The sequence below is a fragment of the Otolemur garnettii genome, unplaced genomic scaffold (assembly GCF_000181295.1).
Source record: "Otolemur garnettii isolate 467f Iridium unplaced genomic scaffold, OtoGar3 scaffold00011, whole genome shotgun sequence".
NCBI classification, from domain to species: Eukaryota; Metazoa; Chordata; class Mammalia; order Primates; family Galagidae; genus Otolemur; species Otolemur garnettii.
In genome coordinates, this window is record NW_003852406.1 from 17,295,677 (window position 1) to 17,318,635 (window position 22,959).

A 22,959-nucleotide genomic window follows, 5' to 3' on the forward strand; every position below is an offset into this window, starting at 1 on the left:
GGGAGGCCAAGGCAAGAATCACCTAAATCCAGGAGTTGGAGGTTGCTGTGAGCTATGACACCATAGCACTCTACCAAGGGCGATAAAGTGAAGACTCTGTTTCTAAAACTCTAAAAAAAAAAAAAGAAGAAGTAGGAGTTGGGCTTTTCCTATTAAGTGGGGAATATTTCACACATAGGAAGAGCTTTCAGATTTTGAGTGGCCAACATGAATGACAAAGGTCCATTGTGGCACTTTATGGGGATATTGGTTAGAATTAAATGACACAATCCATGTAGCCTGTTAAGCACCTACTATAAGGAGAATGCTCCACGAACATGAGCTCTCATTCTGTTTAAACTGTAAACTCCATGAGGGCGGGAAGTGGGCCTGTGTTTTGGTCTCCACTGTATCCCTAGGGCCTAGTATGGTACCCCACACATGGGAGGAGCTCAACAAATGTTTGTTGTATGAACGTCCTGCCACTCACATCTGTGCTCCATCCAGCCCTTCTTTCCTCTTCTTTTTCTTGGTGCCCTGGCTGTGGCCATAGCAATTTTCAAGGAGGAAGCATGTGCTGGTGCAGAAAGAATACCAAGGGAGGGGCCGGTGCCCCCATCAGCTTTACCACGATCTCACTGTATGATCTTAGGCGGGTCACCTCCCCTCTCCTGGCCTGGGTTTCTGCACCTGCAAAATGGATACAATAACCTCAGTTGGCCCCCATCTCTGGTGTGAGGCCCAAATGAGAAAATGTGAGAAACTGGTTGCAAAGCAGTAGAAAAACTTCAGCACCAAAGCTGAGGAGAAAGCTGCTAATGAAACTATTGCTGAGAAGTGTGCAGACCCCACCCCAGAGGATCCGCTTTTGAAGAGAGGCCAAGGGGAATGCACATGGGGAAATGGCCTTCTTCTTCCCTCGGTGGAAAGGGCTGTGCTCATATATCTGTGAACTGAAGCTATTTTTATGTGGTACAACTGTGATTATGACAGGGCCTCTTCCTGCAAGGGAAGGGTGGGAGGAGACCTGAGTCATCAGCGGGGTGGCTGGGCCCCACAGGCTGACACAAGGCTGCCTGTGGAAATCAGTCCTATCTCCCCAAATGACTCCCAGCCTCTGCCTCTCTCAGGTAGGCCCCCAAAGAACTGAATGTGCCGACTCACCTGCTCCAGGACCAGTCACTGGCCTGGTCAGTCATTGTGCTCAGGGCCTGTCAACCACTGTTGAGCGTCCAGTGAACCATGCTCTGGCCCTCCAGAAAGAGCTAGAGTAGATGGGGAGACTTGGTGCCTGGTGTCTCTTCCCACCCCAGCAGGTTGGCTGGCTGGAATTATTGGGCACTACTGTATGTGGCCCACGCTGTGTTTAGAGGCCTAATATGTTTTACTGGATTCTTCCAACCTCCCTGCCCTCCATCCCCCATTTTTTAGATAAGGCATTGAGGTTCAGCCAAGGGATGTGACTGACTCGAGCTCCACAGGTCTCCTGACTGGACTGGGAGCCCTGGGCTGAGGGAGCCAACAGGAAGAGTGATTATTTTGTTTACCAGAAGGACAGGGCAAGGCTTCCCAGAGAAGGTGACATATGAGCTGGGTCCTAAACAATGAGCAGGGTTTAACTTCTTTAAGGAGGAGGAGAAGGCAGGACATGTGACTTGTGACATGGAAGGGATACAGCACGGGCAAAGGCCTGGAGGTGTGGGAGTGCATGGCTTCTTGGGGGTGTTAAGTAGCTCAAGGTGGCTAGGGAGGGCAGAGGATGGAGCTGGGGTTGTGGGGGGTAGATGGGGAGGCCTTGTATGCCAGGCTGCGGTGTTTGGGCTCTTTGGGGTCCCACGGAGCTGTGTAGGCCCTGGCATCCTCCCAGAGGTGTGGTCACACAAAATGAGGGAAGGGGAGCCCGTGGGGGAGTGAGGGCGGAGGGGTGGTCTGTCAGGCTCAGAAGAAACCAGGTAGGTTTCCTGTCCTGGAGTCTGGGCTCAGGTAGTGGCCACTGTGCCCCACAGGTCCAGGCTCAGGGCCCATCTTCTCTCCCCCTGAGGCCAGCACATGCTGGTATAGTACTTGTTTAACCCTCACAGCCCCCTGCAAGGTGAATATTACCACCCCAATTTCACGGGGGAAGAAATTAAGGTCTAGAGAGGTTAGGAGACCTGTCCCTCTGGACCACCCCATGGAATGGCCACTGTCTTTCTCCAAAAAAAGAATCCTCTCTGGGCCCCCTTCTCAGTCAGGGCAATGACAGCCAGCAAACTCCATCCTTCAGAGTAAAGGGGATCCTGAAACCCTAACCCAACTCTAATCATCTGCCATCGAGGCACCCTCAGGACAAGCTCAGATGCCAAATCCAAATGGCCCCTTAGAGACTATTTACCCACTCTACATATTACACATGGGGAAACTCAGGTCCAGAAAGGAAAAGACCTGCTTGGGGCCCCACATATGGTCTTACAAGTGATTGCTGAAGTCTCTCACTGGGGCTCTAGCTCAGCTGGGAAGTTGAGCAAAGAGGGACAAGTGGCTTAGAGCACAAAGACTAGGGGTAAGGTGGCTTGTGGGACAGGGACTAGCTTGGGGCTTCTGGGAGATCAGAGTCAAAAGGTACTCAGTCCTGTCATCCCACTAGGAGAACTTCAGGCTTTCTTCTCAGGACACTTTACTCCCATCTGCCTGAAAAGTGCACTAGTAACTATGCACATTTTTTTCTTTTTGAGACAGAGTCTCACTTTGTCACCCTGGGTAGAGTGCCACAGTGTCATAGCTCATAGCAACCTCAAACTCTTAGGTTCAAGTGATCCTCTTGTCTCAGCCTCCCAAATAGCTGAGGCTACATATGTCTGCCACAATGCCCAAGTTTTTTTTTTTTTTTTCTTTTTCTTTCGAGTCAGAGTCTCAAGCTGTCACCCTGGGTAGAGTGCTATGTCATCACAGCTCACAGCAACCTCAAACTCTTGAGCTTAAGTGATTCTCTTGCCTCAGTCTCCCAAGTAGCTGGGTCTACAGGTGCCTACCACAACGCCTGGCTATTTTTTGGTTATAGTTGTCATTGTTATTTGGCAGGCCCAGGTTGGATTCAAACTGCCAGCTCCGGTGTATGTGGCTGGCACCCTATAGCCGCTGAGCTATAGGTCCTAGACAATGCCCAGGTATTTTTAGAGATGGGGTCTCACTCTTGGTCAGACTGGTCTCCAATTCCTGAACTCAAGCAGTCTGCTTATCTCAGCCTCCCAGAGTGCCAGGATTACAGGCATGAGCCACTGCACCTGGCCACGCACATTTTGGTGATGTCCAGGGGACTCTTGTCCTTTAGAGTTGAGCAGTGTACAATTTGCACAACTGTGAGTTTTCACCCAGTCCTGAAAATGGTGTGGCAATTCCCTTCCTACCTTGTCTCTGTCCCCTCCCACCTTCCACTTCTTCCTTCCCACAGAGCCCTGGGACCAGGGTGGGAGAAGGAAGGAAGGATGAGGCAGGGGAGAAGGAGTGAGAGGGTGCAGGGGAGGGAGGGAAAGTACAGGGCTCATTTCTGCTCTCAGAAATGCAACCAAAAGCTCTGGCAGGAGTTCCCGAAAAAGACAGGTCCATAGGCTGTGGGGGCAGAGCTGTTGCATCTGAAGACAGCAGCTCTGGACACAGACACCCTAGCTGCTGGGCCTTGCCCTTCAGGCTGGCAAGAAGCATGCAAGGCAAAGTGTATTTCTTCTAAGGATTAAAAGGCCCCACCAGCTCTCACGGTGCCTAGCACTGGTGTTAGGACTGTTGATAGAAAACAGAGGTGATCGGAGGTGCCTGTGGCTCAAAGGGGTAGGGTGCCGCCCCATATGCTGGAGGTGGTGGGTTCACGCAGCCATGGTCAAAAACTGTAAAAAAAAAAAAAAAAGAAAGAAAGAAAAGAAAAGCGAGTCTTAACTCAAGACTCTAAATCAGGCTTGGCACCTGTGGCTCAAGCGGCTAAGGCACCAGCCACATACACCTGAGCTGGTGGGTTCGAATCCAGCCTGGGCCAGCCAAACAACAATGACAGCTGCAACCAAAAAATAGCTGGGTGTTGTGGTTGTGGGAGGCGCCTGTGGTCCCAGCTACTAGGGAGGAAAAGGCAGGAGAATCGCTTGAGCCCTGGAGTTGGAGGTTGCTGTGAGCTGTGATGCCACAACACTCTACCCAGGGCCACAGTTTGAAGCTCTGTCTCAAAAAAAAAAAAGACACTAAATCATCTAAGCCTAAAAGTGGGTGACCCTTTGCCTTGGCCTCTGTTTGTGTCTGTGTGGCTGTGCACACACCTATAAGGCTGGTAGCACTGGCATCTGTGTGCCCAGCATAATAGGGACTCTGTTTCCCTGAGTCAAGCTCAAGACTATAGGGTAACATAGATTTGTTTTTTGTTTTTGAGACAGAGTCTCACTCTGTTGCCCAGACTAGAGAGCTGTGGTCTCATAGCTCACAGTAACTTTAAATTCCTGGGCTTAATCCATCCTTCTGCCTCAGCCTCCCAAGTAGCTGGGACTATAGGTGCCTGCCACTATGTCCAGCTAATTTATCTATTTTTAGTAGAGAAGGGTCTCGCTCTTACTTAGCCTCGTCTTGATCTCCTGAGCTCAAGCAATCCTCCTGCTTCAGCCTTCCAGAGTGGTAGGACTACAGGTGTGAGCCACTGTAACAGATTTGGCCAAGTAACAGATTTTTGTGACCTATCTGGTTATGGAAGGTCATTTAAATGCCACAGTATGGATTCATCGGGGCACCTGATTCTCTATTAAAACAAAGGGATAGACTATTTGAAATTTGGACTTGTCTTAAAAAATTTAGATTGTGTGGTCATATTTCTTGCGATCTTTTTGTTTGTTTGTATTTGAGACAAAGTCTCACTCTGTTGCCCAGGCTAGAGTGCCATGGCCTCAGGCTACTCACAGCAACTTTAAACTCCTGGGTTCAAGTGATCCTCTTGCCACAGCCTCCAAAGTAGCTACAATCACCCACCACAATGCCTGGCTAATTTTTCTTTTCTTTTCTTTTTTGAGACAGAGCCTCAAGCTATGGCCCTGGGTAGAGTGCTGTGGCATCGCAGCTCACAGCAACCTCCAGCTCCTGGGCTCAAGCGAGTCTCCTGCCTCTGCCTCTCAAGTAGCTGGGACCACAGGCACCCGCCACAACGCCTGGATATTTTTTGGTTATAGTCATCATTGTTGTTTGGTGGGCCCGCGCTGGATTTGAACCCGCTAGCTTAGGTGTATGTGGCTGGCGCCTTAGCCACTTAAGCCATAGGCGCTGAGCCTAATTTTCTATTTTTAGTAGAGACGGGGTCTTGCTCATGCTCAGGCTGGTCTTGAACTCCTGCACTCAAGGGATCCTCCTACTTTGGCCTCCCAGAGTGCTTGATTACAAGTTTGAGACACTATCTGGCCTCTTGTGACCTTTTTGAATTGTGTGCTGAAAACCAGATGCCACCCCTCCCTGAAGGGTTCCTGGATCCTCTATGTAGGGATAGATGCTGCTCCAGTCTGGCAGCCCCTTGAAGCTCAGATGGGGTTTAATTCATTATTGTATCCCCCATGGTGACAGGAGCCTTCTCTTCCCTCAGAGGTTCCCAGAGAGCACAAGATTCTGCCTTCTCCATACCCAGGGGAGAACGGAGCAGAGGCAGGGGGAGGAGGGTTTTGGCGTCTGGGCTCTACCATTTCCCAGCCCTGAGGCCTCAGACCTTCTCTCTGTCTCAGTTTCTTCATCCGCAGATGGGATGATTTAAACAGCTGACTTTTCTTGAGCATGTACTCAGGAGCTCAAGCCTGAGCTTAAGCCACAGGTTAAGTGTTATGACATGCATTAATTTATTCAGAAAGTACACACAGGGTCTCCCAGGTGCTAGGGACACAAGGTCAGATGAGAATATGGAGGCTTGTACCCCAGAATCGAGTCTTATAACCAGCCCTCTGTGCTGGACGGATCCAGTAGGCCTGACAGGATGGGCCAGAGGAGAGCTCAGCACTGAGCCAGCTGGGTAAAGCGCCGGCGGGTAGTGTGCCTATCAGTGGAGGCCCAGCTGGCCTGGAAGGAGCCCACAGCTCGAATTCAGGAGCTGGGGAAGTGAGAGTCCAGCCAAGGGGCCCCATGCAGGATGCTGTGGGAGGAGGCCGTCCAAACAAGGATTCTGAAAGACCATGGCCAACAGGAGGGGCAGGGGCTGCTGAGGGCCCAGAGGAAGAGGGTTGGGCCACCCCTGAGTAGGCTCTTCTCTCATGGCCTCAGCTGCCCCCACGGAGGGCTTGAGCCTGAGAACCAAGGGAGTGGTGGAAGAAGCAGCTGGTCACATTGAGGGCTGTCTGACCCATGGAACCTGGGCTGAAGGGCATAGGTCTTGGAGTGCCCCAGAAAACGTTCACTGTACAGAAACAGTTAAGTTACTGAGGCTGTCTCTGGGGATCAGGCAGAGCCGCCCTGCCCAGTGCCCAAGGGCTGAATTCACTCCCCCACCCCAACCAGCAAAGGATGGTACCAAGTAGAGGGGGCTTTGACTTGTGCAAGGACCCCTCCTGGCAGAGGCTGACAGACCTCTGGGCCTGCCAGAAGAGATGGGCCTGCAGCGTACAGTCCCAGCAACTGGACCCGTGCACACACAGTACCCAGAGGGTCAGGATATGGGGGCCAGGTTGGGGGATGCAGGGAATCTTGAAGCCACCTTTGTCTCCCCACAGCACAACACAGCCTCTTTCTGTTCCTTTCCCCTCAGTGTCCCCCTCCCCAGCCTCCCTGCTTCTACTCTTCACCCATAATTTGTTCTCAACACATCAGCCAGAGAGATGGTGTTAAAGATCATGTCACTTCTCAGTTTAAAGCCCTGCAGAGATCCACCCCCCCCCACTTCACTCAGAGCAAAAGCCAAGCCCCCCACCTCCCAACACACACCTCTTTGATACCATTTGGACCCCCTCCCTCAGCGCACCAGCCACTCCTGCTGTCTTGCTTTTCTTTAAACAGATCAGGCACAGCACCCCCCACCCCCACCCCAGGCCATACACTGACAGTTCCCTCTGCACAGAACACCCTCCCCACAGCTATCTGAATGGCAAACCACTCTACTGCCTTCTAGTCTGTTCAAATGTCACTATATTTCCTAGCACTCTGGCAGAATGCAGCATGCAAAGCAGCACTTTTCCTTTGTAAGGACTATTTACAAAGGTGTGGATGGGATATAAAGGAACCCCAAGAGAAAGTTCAGTGCCCCTGCCCGGTAGCACTGGCAGGAGGGGGTGGGGCAGGGGAAGACCTGGCTGCTGGAATTGGAAAGGAGAGACTTTTGGGAGAGGGCCATCTGACAGGGCTGTGATTCCCAGGGAGGGAGCCAGGGGGACAAACACCTCCCCTACCTCTCTCAGCCCTCCTGCAAAGTTCCCCACTGGTAGAACCCAGCCACAGCCAGAACTCAGTCCTTTAGGTCAGCCTTCCCTGGGGAACTGGAGAGCAAAGGGAAGGTCCCCAGTGCTTTTTTTTTTTTCGAGACAGAGTCTCACTTTGTCACCCACTGTAGAGTTTTCTTTTTTTTTTTGAGACAGAGCCTCAAGCGTGCCCGCCACAATGTCCAGCTATTTTTTTGGTTGCAGCCATCATTGTTGTTTGGCAGGCCCAGGCTGGATTCAAACCTGCCACCTTAGGTGTATGTGGCTGGCGCCTTAGCCACTTGAGCCACAGGTGCTGAGCCCCCACTGTAGAGTTTTATGGCATCATAGCTCACAGCAACTTCAAATTCTCGGGATCAAGAGATTCTCTTGCCTCAGCTTCCCGAGTAGTTGGGACTACAGTTGCCCACCACATCTCTGGGCTATTTTTAGAGGAAGGGTCTCACTCTGGCTCAGGTTGGTCTCAAACCTGTGAGCTCAGGCAATCAATTCGCCTCAGTCTCCCAGAGTGGTAGGATTATAGGCATGAGCCACTGTGCCTGGTGGTCCCTAGTGCTTTTTAAGGAATTTGACACCCCCATCCCCAACTCTCAAGTCCTCTTACCTTGCCCTAATTTTTTCCCTTGGCACCTATCGCCTATCACATTTGCATATTTATTGTAGTTATTCTTATTGTCTACAACCTCTAGGAAGACAGGAATTTTGGTCTCTATTATTCTTTGGTGTACCTAAAGTAATTAGAACATTAATTGACCGGCTGTAGATACTCAATAAATAACTGCTGAATACAGGAATTCCTATTCAGTCTCCTTGGGTACCGTAAGGAGGAATGTCCCCCACCCTCCCCAGGAAGGAGTGGATCGGTCCTGCCCACTGGGACTCCAGGACTGGAGAGAAGCCAGCAGAGCCCCAGCTGGGAAGGAAGTTGAGCCTTCAGGGCTGTGCCTACAGCAGCCTCCCATTCCTGTGGTTGCTGCAGTAGGTCTCTGTCTCTCCCCAAGGCTGAACCTGTGAGACCAGTAGGATATTCTTTGGTGAATGCATCACTGTGCTTGGTCAAGATCTTTCCAATAAGGCGCCTCTCTGTGAAATCTCCTACCTCATAAATCAGCCCTCTGAGGATATGTCTGTCTCTCCTGGGCCTCCCAGGAATGCTTTCTTCAAGGAGTCCTGGACTCACCCTGCAGTGGAAGACCCAGGAGTTGTAGGCTTGCAGGTTATGTTCTAGGTCTCCCTGGCCAGGCCTTGGCTTCCCAGGCACAGGTGTTGCCAAGCCTGTCTAACCGCAGGTTGCCTTTGGTGCACTCTTGGGCTCCTTTCCCCACAGGTGTCCAGGATGCTGAGATGGTGATACCCCTTCCCCCTCAAGGCTTGACATCTTATGGGAGAGAAGATTGAAACAATGCAAGGTCCAGCTTTGTCCTCTGGTTGTAAGGTTGTACATTTTCTCTGATGAAAGCAATTTCAATCAAAACACCAGCAGGATTTGAGCAGGGAGCCTTGGAAAATGATACTAATCTTCATCTGGAAAAATAAACACTTGAGACTAGCAGAAGAATTCTGTAAAAGCAAAGGAGGAGGGCGGTGCCTGTGGCTCAAAAGGGTAGGGCGCTGGCTCCATATGCCAGAGGTGGTGGGTTCAAACCCAACCCCAGCCAAAGACTGAAAAAAAAAAAAGCAAAGGAGGTCACTACACAAAGTCCAGAAGCCTTAAAGCAAAGGATTATTGGAACATGTAAAAATTAAAAGCCTGAATTAAGATAATTATCAAGAAACAAAGACGACCGGGCATAGTGGCTCATGCCTGTAATCTTAGCCCTCTGGGAGGCTGGTGGACTGCCTGAGCTCACAGGGTCAAGACCAGCCTGAGCCAGAGCAAGACCTCTCTAAAAATAGCCAGGTAGGCTCGGCATCTGTGGTCAAGCAGCTAAGGCGCCAGCCACATATACCTGAGCTGGCAGGTTCGAATCCAGCACGGACCGCCAAATAACAATGACGGCTGCAACCAAAAAATAGCCAGGCATTGTGGCGGGTGCCTGTAGTTCCAGTTACTTGGGAGGCGAGGCAGGAGAATCGCTTGAGCCCAGGAGTGGGAGGTTGTTGTGAGCTGTGATGTCATAGCACTCTACCCAGGGTTACAGCTTGAGGCTCTGTCCATAAATATAGCCAATGATTGAAATCGCTTAAGCCCAAGAGTTTGAGGTTGCTGTGAGATGTGATGCTAGAGCACTCTACCAAGGGTGACATAGTGAGACTCTGTCACAAAAAAAAAAAAAGTTAAAAGGCTACAACCATGGAAATAACCTTGTTATATAATAGCAGATAAAGGCCTAATCTCCTTTATAGATATAGATATAGAAATTACAAATCAATATGGAAAAAAAGGGTAACCAAATGTAAAAATGGGCAAAGTATATAAACAGACAGTTCACGTGGAAAATTTTTCTTTCTTTTCTTTTAAAGACAGAGTCTAGCTATATCACCCAGGCAGGTCTCGAATTCCTGGGCTCAAGTGATTCTCTTGCCTCAGCCTGCCGAGTAGCTGGGAGTATAGGTGCACAGTACCTGCCACAATGCCTGGCTTTTTTTTTTTTTTTTTTTTAGACAGAGTTTCACTATGTTACCCTTGGTAAAGTGCTATAACATCATAGCTCACAGCAACCTCTAACTCTTGGGCTTAAGCAGTTCTCTTGCCTCAGCCTCCCAAGGCCCCGGGCCAGGTTCGAACCCACCAGCCCCAGAACATGTGGTTGGTGCCCTAACCAATGAGCCGTGGGCATCCTCTGAAAAAAATTTTTTAAATGAACAGTAAATACATGAAATGATGTTCATCTTTACTCATAATTAAAGAAATGCAGAGCAGAGTAACAATGAAATGCAGAGCCATTTTCATTGCCAGATTGGCACAAGTTAAAACGTTTTATAATGTTGATGACGGTGTAGGGAAAGACAGTCTTCTACATTGGTGGAAATGCATATTGACCAACATTTTGGAGGACAGTTGGAAATAGCTATGTGGAGTAGTAAAAGTGGTCACAAATTCTTTGACATGCCTTCCATGGAAAGGTAGGGTCTATGTTCCCTTTCCTTCAATTTGGGATGGATGGGGCGGCGCCTGTGGCTCAGTGAGTAGGATGTTGGCTCCATATGCTGAGGGTGGTGGGTTCAAACCCAGCCCCGGCCAAACTGCAACAAAAAAGTAGCTGGGCGTTGTGGCGGGCGCCTGTAGTCCCAGCTACTTGGGAGGCTGAGGCAAGAGAATCACCTAAGCCCAAGAGCTGGAGGTTGCTGTGAGCTGTGACACCACAGCACTCTACCGAGGGTGACAAAGTGAGACTGTCTCTAAAAAACAAACAAACAAAAAACCCAAAACAAAAACTCACTTTAAAAAATTTTTGGGGGGGATGGACTATGAGTTCCCTGGTCAAAAAAATACAGAAAAAGTGATCTCTCCCAGTTCTAAATGTATCCCTTAAATCGCCCAGCAGGTTCCATTTCCTGCCTCTTGGAAGCCAACTACTTGGTTACCTAAACTGTATTATCTGACATTCACATGCTATGAAAAGCCCAAACCTTATAGGGCAGTCCTGGAGGATATAATACCACATACTGAGAGAATGGTCAAAGAGCACTGAGGCCTAGTCATGTTGGCGATAGAGCCATTTTAGAAGAGAATAGGAGATGAACCATCAGCTGAACCCTTTCCAAATTCCTGATCCACAAAATCATGAGCAAAATAAAACAGTATTGTTTTAAGCACTCATTTTTGGGGTAGTTTGTTATATGGCAATAGGCATATAGAACAGCCGTCTAAATTTAAATTTACCTTTGCCCCCTCCAATTGCACTTCTATGAAACTAACCTATTGAAATAGTTGCACAAGGGCACAAAGATACCCAAGCATAGAAGTTAATCACCGTGCTGTTTCTAATACACAAGATTCAAAATAATCTTTATGTCTATCATTAAGGCAATGGCTAAATGAATTCTAGTTTATCTAGTTAATGATATGTATGTCAGCTGAAATTCTGAGACAAGGAAAAGTCTCTTTCAAGGTCCTGTGAGCATAGGGTGACATAACACAGTGGTTATAAATATCGACCCTTGTTCTGCCATTTATAATTTCTGTGACTTAGGGGAAATTGTTCAACTTCTCTCTACCGCAATTTCCTCATCTATAAAATGTGGATGATAATTATAGTGTCTACTTCAGAGGGCTGTGATGAGAAATAAACAAGTTTAAAATAACATGACATATATCTATCCTATATGTATTTTGAAGATGCAAAGAGCTTGGAATTTAAAATTGGGTTGGACCCAGACTTTCAATATCCCCTAAAGGGATTGCAAAGCACAGTATCTGCCAGATTGTCATCCTGGGACAGGGGAGGGAAATTTGATAGATAAAAGTTGGAAGGCAGTGACTAGAGAATATTTTTAAAGAAATAGACTCAAACTTTACTTTCCGACCTCAGCACATACAGATTTGCTCATTCCTCTTTAACGACAGCTCAGCACTGCATTGTGCTGCTGTATCACAATTTATTTCATCAACCCCTATTGATGGACCCTTGGGTTGTTTCCAGTTGTTTGCTACAGTTACAAAAACTACTTCAGCAGACATCCTTGCACATTTATCTTTGCCCAATTACTGCTATTATTTCTGTGGTATAGATTCTTAGAAATGGAGTGGATGGCATAAAGGTTACCTTCATTAAAAAAAAGAAATTCTCTATAGGCACTGTCAAAAATGTTTCAATATCTGGTCCCATCTCCCCTTCTGCTGTTCTTTGTTTTCATAAGTTTGCTATCTGTTTTATCAGGTTTATTATTATTTTTAGATGAATTTTAGTATCATTTCGTCAAGTCTTACTAGATTTCATTTTTGAATGAGTAAATCCATCTCTATGAATTAGCTACCATATCTAGCTTGAAAAAGTTCACAGTTGGCTCGGCGCCTGTGGCTCAAGCGGCTAAGATGCCAGCCACAAACACCTGAGCTGGTGGGTTCGAATCCAGCCTGGGCCCCCCAAACAACAATGACAGCTGCAACCAAAAAATAGCCGGGCATTGTGGTGGGTTCCAGTGGTACCAGCTACTTGGGAGGCAGAGGCAGGTGAATCGCTTAAGCCCAGGAGTTGGAGGTTGCTGTGAGCTGTGATGCCTCGGCACTCTACCCAAGGCGATAGCTTGAGGCTCTGTCTCAAAAAAAAAAAAAAAGTTCACAGTCAAGCAGAGACTAGGGTAGGAATAGAGCTGTAGTGGGAGTCAGGGCTGTCGGCTACAAAACAAAGCTACCTTCAAGGAGTCTAGGGCTGGCAGTGAAGGCTGGACCCTGGGCTCTGGGAAACCCAGGAAAGAGCTACATTTGGGGTTTAGAGAAATCAGGAAGACCTCCACAGAAGAGATTTCCTGCCTAGCCTTTGTACTGGTTACAGAGCACTTTCTGGAACACCAATGCATTGAATCTCACAACAGTCCTTTGCATTAAGTAGTAGCATTATCTTCACCTTCCAGATAAGAAAATGGAGGTCTTCCCTTTTTCCTTTCTCTTTGCCTGGCTTCCCCAGGCTCTCCCCTTACCCCCAACCCTGAGCCACACTGGCTGGGCTGGCAGAGCCTTGGGCAGTGGTCACTGCCTAAGAATATTGAACATGGCTGCGCCACCTTCCTATAGAGGCCTGGGACCTGGACCCTGTGTCCTAGGGTACACTGGGCTTTCACAGCAGGCACACCTCCCCCTGCTCTGGGGCCCAGATACAGAAGCTGCCTTACCTATCAACCTAGGTCAGCCCATCCATTCTCCAGGCAAAAAGAGCTCTCCCACCTGCTTGTTGGTCTCCAAAAGTAGGCCTTTAGAGGTTCCTATTGGTTAAGCATTTCCCCTTCCTGCTTTTCTAAAATACACGTTCCTCTGACAGGAACCCATAGTAATTCCCAAACTCAGTGTGAATGAAGTTATTCTGTTTTTCTCTTCATTCTTGAGGCAGCAGGAATAAATTAGCAGTTAACCCCATATTTGCTAACGTTCTGGCTGCGCCCCTACCGCCCCGTGGAAGTCCTCAGTCTGGCTTTCAGTTACTCTTACTGGCAATTTTGGGGAAAGCCTCAGAAAACAGCACAGCAGGAAGCCTGGCCTGAACGCGCCAGTTGGGAGGGACTCGGTGGGTGGGCATTCCGCTTTTCCACGCAATGCCTCATCCGTCACTGACGGATCCCACCCACCTCAGATTAGACTACAGCCTTCATCCCTAGCCTCTCCCTCCTCGCGCCCCTCTGCCACTATCTAGGCCTTTTTTGGTACAGATCATGTAATGCGCACACCACAGGGAATTACGGTACTGACCGCAGCAGCTCTTACTCGGCTCTGGCTCCCCCGCGTGTCGACAACCGCAACAGCAGCAGTGCCGGGCGGGCACCGCCCACTCCCGTGGGAGTTCCGGGAGGACGCCCAGCGCAAAAGACAGGGGCGCAGAGAAGTGGGCCGCTGTCGTCTGGGTTCTCCCTCGTCTGGGTTCTCCCGCGTCTGGGCACATGCTTGCACTCTTTTCTGAGGCTTTTCCTCAAATAGCTTTCCTTCCCAGGGAGAGTCGCCCCGTAGAGTTGAAGTGCCCCAGCGGAGTGACCGGCTTGCTGGCCTGATTGAACATCCTTGGACTTCACCTGTGGCCGCTGCCTGGTGTGGGACCCAGCACTGGGTGCAGCGCTATGGGGATCCCTGCAGAGTTCGCCTTTGGAGAGAATCACACTTGGATGTCACTTCAGTGCTGACTCATGGTCACTTGGCCCTGACCTCCAGGTTCCCCAGGGGAAGGCAGGAGGAGTGTGGACAGTCCTCAGGCAGCAGTGGCTGCAGTAGGAAGGGGATAGAACAAGCATTTTGCTCTGCTGACTCAGCTGCTCCCTGCACCTCTGCTTCATCCACCTGGGAGGCCAGGAAGTGGAGAGTGACCAACTATCTGCCGTCTGCCCATTTTGACCTTGTCGAGGTCCTGTTGGAAGCTCATGCCATGGTTCTTGAATCAGACCACCTGGGTTAGAACCCTGGGTCCACCACTCAGTGGTGTGAGGTGGAGAGAGTTACCTACCCACTTTGTGCTTCAGTCACACACCCCCCCCTCATGAAGAGGATAGCGCCCAATATATAGTTCAGTTTGGGGGACAAAATGAGATTACCTACACAAGGTGCTTGGCTCAGGGCTCATTAACTGTTAGCTATTATCATTATGTTATTTTTCAAAGGCCATTCCAAATACATCTTCAGGAAGCCTTCCTGAACTGTACCCAATGGGCTATTGACCAAAGCAAAAGAAGCTGTAATGCCTTAAAGCAGTGGTTCTCAACCTGTGGGTTGCGACCCACAGGAACTGTATTAAAGAGTCGTAGCATTAGGAAGGTTGAGAACCACTGCCTTAACTTGTAAAATGCAAACATAGACCTCTCCCAAGGGTCTAAAGTACAACCCATTCTCATGTGTTTATCTGCATCTTTTTGTTTGCATGTCTTTGCAAATCTTCCTCATTTTGTGTACATGCATTTGAAATTTTTTTTTTGGTATTGTGTCTCGATTGTTTTGCTTTTTTTGCCCAATACTTTAATCAATCTTTCTTTCTTTTTTTTGACAGAGTCTCACTCTGTTGCCCAGGCTAGAGTACCATGGTGTCAAGCCTAGCTCACAGCGATCTCAGACTCCTAGGTTCAAGTGATCCTCCTACCTCAGCTTCCTAAGTAGCTGGGGCTACAGGTGCTGGACATAACGCCTGGCTAATTTTTCTGTTTTTAGTAGAGACAGGGTCTCCCTCTTGTTCAGGCTGGTCTCCAACTCCTGAGCTCAAGGAATCCTCCAGCCTCAGCCTCCCGGAGTGCTGGGATTACAGGCATTAGCCATCATGTTTCCACAAATACATTTTGTCTCTTGCTTCTAATGCTGTCCATTGCCTTTTTACCTATTAACTCACAATGATGAATCACAGTTGCTACCAATTCCTGGAAACCACAAAACAATACAGTAATGCACATCCTCCTGCATATCCCTTTAGGGGCCTACCACAGAGTTTTGGGAATCTATATCTAGGAACTGGATTTTAAGGTTTGCTGTGGTTAATTTCCCTCATTACCGCCAGACTGTGTTCCAGAATGACAGCCATTGGCTACTCCCACCAGTTGTGGTCGCTGCACATTCTCCAGTGACATTGGTATTATCTAGCTTTATTTATGTATTATATATTTTTTGGCATTATCTAGGTTTTTAATTTTTGCCAGTCTACTTACTTTTAAGTGATATCTCATTGTCATTTTAACATGATTTTTCTGATCCAAAGCAATCTGACTATCTCTTCTGTGCTTGCAAACCTGCTGGGGTTGCAGTTCCTCAACTCTGTCTGCTCAAGTCGTCAGGGTCTGACTTTCTGGGCCAGCGAGAGGCAGGATGATAGAGCCCCGGGGTAGGGTGGAGTAGGATGTGCCTGCCGGATGCCATCTGCCCATCTCCAGGGCAGGGAGGAGACATGCCCAGGGTCACCTGCAGAGCCAGGAGTGGCGCCGACCCACGGAAGGTTGAGAGAGCATGAGGACCCACCTGCAGCTTGGTCTGGGATGTGAGCGGCCGCTGCAGCTGCGCTCCGACCATGCGGGGCCAAGGGGTCTAGAGTGCAGTCGCTCCCACTCTCCACCTAAGCCATCCGCTTTCCTTGGCTCCCCCCACTCGCGCCCGGGCGGCCGCGCGCCTCGTGCCCGGGCACCAGCGCGCGCGGGGGCTGCGCAGCGGCGGGATGGAAGAGGAGCAGGCGTTGGAGACTGACGGCTGTGAGTCCGCACCCTGCAGGGCCGGGGGCCGGAGGGTGGGTGGAGGCCGAGAGGTCTCCCCCATCCGCGCGGGGGTGGCCAAGAGAGAGGTTTGCGCGCTCCGCGTGGTCCTGGGCTCTTTTGTGGCTCCAAGCGGAAAACGTGCACCTGGCCGAGGGGACTTTGGCCAAGCATCTGGAACTCAGGGGCGACACTCGCCTGGCAAGCGGGAAGCTGCGACTGAGGAGATGGTAGCTAATACAGGTAGTAGCGACTCCTTAGCACTGTATTAGGCCTTAAGCCAGAACAGGCAAGCCTGCAGACCTTCACTGCAGCCACATGGGTAGGACCTATTGTTACTCACGTTTTGCAGATGAAAAAGTTGAGGCACGGGTGGTTAAATGAGTTGTGCAAGGCCTCACAGCTGTCAAGTGGTAGGATGCTGAAGAGCTCAGTTCCCGCAGAGTGTTGGAATTGGGTAGGGAGTGGGCAGCGTATCAGATGGGGGAGCAAACCCACAGGAGAGAGGAACTTTGGCTGCCAGAGAGGGGATGAGGACACCTCAGAGCCTCCCTCAAGGAGTGAGCCAGAGCCAGGGCCTCTAGGCCAAGCAGCAGCATGTCTGTGGGCATCAGATGAGGGGTGGGGAGGAAGGATTGTCCCCACTGTGAGTCCTCAATCCTGCAGCCCTGGCTGAGCCCTGACAGCTGAAGCCAGGAGCTCTCCCCCAAATCCCCATGGTGCAGCTCACTGGATTCCCATGAGACCTTATGATGTCCAAAATGCAGCGGTGTTGTATGTGGCCAAAAAGAGGGTGCATGGGGTGAGGCGAATGGAAGAGATGAGGCTAGGCTTGACTTCATCCTATTCTACCTCCTCTGGCCTGGCCCTGTGTGATAGTATCAAGTGTACCAAATAACTTGCCCCTCCCAGGTCAGACTCATGTCCCTCCCAGGAAATAGGAATGCCACCAATTGCTGCCCTCCCTGACCCTTTAAATCCCCATCTGTCATAACCCATGTGGAGATTCCTTTCTTGATTTCACCCCACCTGCATCCAGGTGGAAATAAAGACATTATTTCTATGGAACAGGGATTCCGTTTTCCTTTGTTTCGCGCCTTGGAATCATCGCTCTTCTTTGGGTCCAGAACCTTTCACTGTGCAGCATCTGCGGGCTCCCCATTGAGACTCTTGGCTTTTTGCCGGCACAAACCAGCCCATTCACTGTAAGCTTCAGCTTCAGGGCTAGAGTAGGAAGGGACCCATCCAGATCCTTTTCTTCATCCTCCCCCAATTTTACAACTGAAGAAACTGGGACCATCCCCCCACCCCCCAGGGTGACTAGTCTAGGATCCCATTGCTGGAAGGCGGAAGACCGGGTACTAGAACCCTAGCCTCTGTAAAATCACACCTAACTGGCAGCTCTTTCCTAACCTGCATCATGAGGTTAAGGAAAGAAAAGCTTGAGACACAGCTCGTCCAAGATGCTTTGGATCTGAGAGGGGCTCTTCTAAAGCCTGTTATCTTAAGCTGGGTTGGGTGGCTCTTGCCTGTAATCCTAGCACTTTCGGAGGCTGAGGTGGTTGGATTGCTTGAGCTTGGTAGTTTGAGACCAGTCTGAGCAAGAGTGAGACCCCATTTTCTTTCTCTCTCTCTTTTTTTTGAGACAGTGTCTTACTTTGTCCCTCTGGGCAGAGAGCCATGGCATCACAGCTCACAGCAACCTCAAACTCTTGGGCTCAAGTGATTCTCTTACTTCAGCCTCCTGAGTAGCTGGGATTATAGGTGCCTGCTATAATCCCTGGCTATTTTTAGAGATGAAGTCTCACTCTGGCTCAGGTGGGTCTTGAACTCATGAGTTCAGGCAGTCCACCCACAAGCACAAGCACCCAGAGTGCTAATATTACAAGCTTGAGGCACCGTTCCCAGCCTACCCATTTTCTAAAAATAGAAAAACTAGGTGGGCATTGTGTGGGGGCACTGTTACTCCCAGCTATTGGGGATGCAAGAGCATCACTTGAATCCAGGAGTTTGAGGTTTCTGTGAGCTATGACACATCAGCACTCTACCCAGGACAACAGAGTAAGACTCTGTCTTAAAAAAAAAAAAAAGCCTGTTCTCTTGAGAAGGGCCTCCTCTTCACCTGCAGGGTGGGGGTGGGCTGTGGTTAGGGACCACACTCAGAAGGTGGTCTTTCCCCCGAGTACCCTCTTCCTCTAAAGTACTGACATGAAGCTGCTTACCTCTTGGAGCCTCTTTCCTGCCATTTACCTGAGCTTATATTTTGATTTTCTGGGGCCCCAATGAATCTTCATTTGGGCAGGATCTTAGAGTCCACAGCCCTCTGAAGAGATTTCATGAGCCATTTATTACTCATGCATTCAACAAATATGTACCGGGGCCTGAATTTGGATATATAACAGTTAGCAAATCAAACAAAAATCCCCTGCCCTATGGGCTTACATTGGGATAAGTGGACAAGAAACCTAATAAATAGGTAAATATAGCAAATACCATAGTATATAGAAAAAAACAACACAGGGAGGTAGGAAGGAAGTGTGTTTTTTCTTTCTTTCTTTCTTTATTTTTGAGACAGTTTCATTATGTCACCCTTGGTAGAGTGCCGTGGCATCACAGCTCACAGCAACCTCCAACTCTTGGGCTTGAGTGATTCTCTTACCTCAGACCTCCCAAATAGCTGGGACTACAGGTGCCTGCTACAACGCCTGGCTATTTTTTTTTGTTGCAGTTGTCATTGTTGTTTTAGCTGATCCAGGCTGGGTTCGAACCGGCTAGACTCAGTGTATGTGGCTGGCGTCCTACCAACTGAGTTATGGGCACCACCCAGAAGTGTGTTTTCCATGGCTGGGGCTTCACTGGCTCAGGGGACCCTAACCCAAAGGAAGGAGGTCCCACTATCTCCAGGTTTTTGGTCTCCAGAATTTATTCTTTGACATTTTGCCTTGGAGGAATAATAGTGTTGATGATGATAGTGATGGTGGTGTGGGTACTATGTGCCAGACACTGCGCTGGGGGCTTCTCCTATATTATTTCTAATAAGTATAATAGCACTGAGGGGCAGCGCTCATCCCTATTTTGTAGATGAGAAAATAGAGGCCCAGGATAATTGGGTAATCTAAGTGGCAAGGGGAAAGCCAGGAAGTAGTTCAGCCAGAGTTGAACCCAGGACCATGTGATTGCCCGAGGGCAGCAGATCTGAGGTCCCCCAAATCCTAATACCCTCTTCCACATCTGGACTCTATCTAGAAAAACAAACTGCATGGCCAGCCTATCTGTTACCTCAATGCATCCCAGACTTCCCTGCTAAGACGTGGGCCACCTGTCCCTGGATGTACAAAGGGATTGGGTCCAGACATTCACACTGGATCAAACATGCAGGATGTGGCTTTGGCAGCACTTGAGCTGTAAGATTACTTGCCCTGTGCTGGCTATGTAAAAGGCCAGGAAATACTTGTCCTCTGTGGTAGTATGTCTGAGCCCTTAATCTGGGGATATTCGTGTTACTCATACAAGCAGAGGTTTGTGGATTCCTCCTTGAGTCCAGCCTGGGGCCTGCTGTGATCTGTGGGTAGATCAGGAAGGGTCAGGTGTGGCCACGGCCCTGAAGAAGCTTGTAGTTAGCAAAGGAAATCAGACATGCTCATAGTCAAGAGCAGTCAGGGTGGTGGCAGCTCCCGGGTCTGGTGGGTTGAGCCTTATGTTGTTGGACCAAAGAGTCTGTCTGCCGGTCAGCCAAGCCAGTCAGCAGAGAAGCAGATGAGAGATCAACAGTTTCACTTTTTTTTTTTTTTGAGACAGAGCCTCAAGCTGTCCCCCTGGGTAGAGTGCCGTGACATTACAGCTCACAGCAACCTCCAACTCCTGGGCTCAAGCGAGTCTCCTGCCTCCGCCTCCCAAGTAGCTGGGACCACAGGCGCCCGCCACAACGCCCGGCTATTTTTTGGTTGCAGCCGTCATTGTTGTTTGGCGGGTCTGGCTGGGGATTCGAACCTGCCACCTTAGGTGTACGTGGCTGGCGCCTCAGCCGGTTGAGCCACAGGCGCCGAGCCCAGTTTCACTTTTATTTACAGAAAAGACAGCAATTCCGGAAAGCGGCAGGGATACTTTCCCAAAGAACTGTTCTGCCCTCTTGTTTCCCTTTGTTACTTTTTATTCTCACAGTAAAGTAAACATTAGCAATGTCATTACTCATCACAGTATACTTTAAACAGATTCTTCCTCATAGGTTACAGACTTACACAATATCTCCCTATCTTAAAGTGGTCCTATCTTCAAAGCATTTTTTTTTTTTTTTTTTTTTGAGACAAGAGTCTCACTCTCTTGCCCTGGGTAGAGTGCCATCATAGCTCATAGTAACCTCAAACTCCTGGGCTCAGCCATCCTCTTGCCTCAGAGCTGGGACTACAGGCGCCTACCAGAATGCCTGGCTAGATTTTCTATTTTTAGTAGACATGGTCTCACTCTTGTTCAGGCTGGTCTCCAACTTCTGAGCTCAGCAGTCTACTCACCTCAGCCTCCCAAAGTGCTAGGATTACAGATATGAGCCACCACACCTGGCTTCATATCTTTTTTTTTTTTTTGAGACAGAGTTTCACTTTGTCCCCCCTCGGTAGAGTGCTATGGTGTCAAGCTCACAGCAATCTCAAACTCCTGGGCTTAAGCGATTCTCTTGCCTCAGCCCCCCAAGTAGCCGGGACTACAAGTGCCCTCCACAATGTCCGGCTATTTTTTTGTTGTAGTTGTCATTATTGTTTAGCTGGCTTGGTCTGGCTGACCTGCCAGCCTCAGTGTATGTGGCTGGCGCCATAACCACTGTGCTATAGGCGCTGAGCCCTGGCTTTATATCTTAAAGGCACTTTTACTCTAGACTAAAATTATCGTTGATCAACACTTCACTGGGTGCACAGAGTGCCCTGGCTCCTTGACCATGGAGTCCAGTTCCCCTACTTATCTATGACAGTAGGCCTTAGAAGTGAGTAAACAACCTCCAGATGTCGGTGCATAGACTCATTCGGCCTCGTTAGAGCCTGACCAGCAGTGCCCTGTGTGAACTGGCTGTGCAGGTTAACAGTGGCTGGTAACACTTAGACCATGTCCCCCCAGGCCTGGGTCCTCCTGGCTCATACGCTAACTGCAGGGAGATCCTAAGCCCACAGCTGCCTGTGACCGGGGTTGGCAGAGGAGCTCTGAGGCTCCCTTTGGTCTGAGACTCTCTGAGATAAAGATGCAGCAATGGGGTGAGAGGAGCACAGATAAGGCAAGTTGGGGCGGTCCTCAGAGTGGGGAGGTGAAAGCTGCTTAGGATACAGAGAGGAGGGGGAAGAGGAGGAGCAACAAGGAGATGGAAGGTGCACAAGTGGAGTAAACATGCCTCTGGCCTTACCTGGGCCTGGTACAGAGTTGGTGGCTCGGTGAGTCCCGAACAGAGCTGTGGAGGAGGTAGTTGCTAACTCCACTGGGAACGAATCCCATTCCCTTCTCCAAGATCAGGCACATGAAAACTGGATGATGGGGGCCTGAGGGGCACACACCAGGGCTGCCGTGGATGGTCTCGCCTGTGCTCTCCTATCCTCAGGGTTTCGCCACATCCTGACCATGTGGATGTGGGGTCAGTTAGCAAGGAAGCCCAGCTGGGCTAGGGAGGCCCCTGACCTTGAGCAGGAGGAGAGCCATGCCCCCAGCCCCACATTCCTAGGTGGAAGACCCCTGGCCAGGGAAGTGTGGAGGGGCAGAGAAGGGCTGTTCACCTCTCCCCTCTGCAGTGCTCTATGATACAGTGTGGACACCCCCTTCTCATCCGCACTCGTTTCCTCCCCCCAGTGCTCCCTCTGGAGAGGCAGCTCCATGAGGCTGCCCGCCGGAACAACATTGGGAAGATGCAAGAGCTGATCGGGAGGAGGGTTAACATCAGGGCCAGAAGCAACGTGAGTAATGGGCTCCTCCAAATCGGGGCACCTGGGATAGTGCCATGGTAATGTCACTACACAGAGGGGACACTGCATTGAGCTGGTGACAGACACGTTTGTGTGTGTCAACTTGGAGGGAGGCCTAGCCTCTGTCCTCTTTGTCTGCATTGTTTGGAGGGCTCTGACCCTTAGAGTGGCTGGGGTATCACCCAAGATCAAGATCAGGATTCCAAGCCAGGCTTGTGCAATTCTGGAGGTCACACTCTTAAGCTCTGTGACCCATCTGAAAGGTACACCCAAGGACCAGAGGTGAGAGCCAGAGGGCAGGGGCCAGAGGTCATCAGCCAGAGGCTGGCAGATGGGTGGAAGAGGAGGACAGATAGTAAGCAGAGCTTCTCACAAACAGTTCATTCCCCCTGTCATAGGTTGTCCTAAGAGCTATGGAGAGGGTCAGACAGGAGGCAGCATTTTCGAGGAGCCAGGTGAAGAAGGGCAGTGACCAGGCAGAGGGAAGAGCATGGGCACCAGTCCTGAGGAAGGAAGGAAGAGCTGGTCTCCAGAAAGGGGATGTGGTTTGCCTGAGGCCACAGAGCAAATGAGCAAATTGGTGTTTCCTTTCATTGTCCCCTTTCAGCTGAAAATCATGAAGGGAAGAAGTGGGATCATGGGCCAGAGGCCAGGAGGAGCTGTCAGGTTTCTCCAAGGATGAGTCAGGTCCCTTCATCTGCTCTGAGAGAAACCAGGTACTCAGGTGCCTTTCAGGGACTAGACAGTAATCAATCCTAGGTCATATGTTGCTGGCTAGCAGGGACCAGCAGGAACAAAGGCTTGGAAGTGGGGAGCTGCTTCGTATTTCTGAGAAGAGTGGTGGGCAGTGT

At 49.9% G+C, this 22,959-nt stretch overlaps 1 protein-coding gene across 1 annotated transcript in view; it reads left to right on the forward strand.

Annotated features, from left to right (window-relative positions):
* Nucleotides 1–16,141: 16,141 nt before the first annotated feature.
* The window catches only part of ANKDD1A (ankyrin repeat and death domain containing 1A), a 48,603-nt gene continuing 41,785 nt past the window's right edge, over nucleotides 16,142–22,959 (forward strand). The window contains exons 1-2 of the mRNA XM_003784650.1: nucleotides 16,142–16,175; nucleotides 21,996–22,099. Of these exons, the coding sequence (XP_003784698.1) occupies nucleotides 16,142–16,175; nucleotides 21,996–22,099 (138 nt within the window). The remainder of the gene's footprint in view (nucleotides 16,176–21,995; nucleotides 22,100–22,959) is intronic.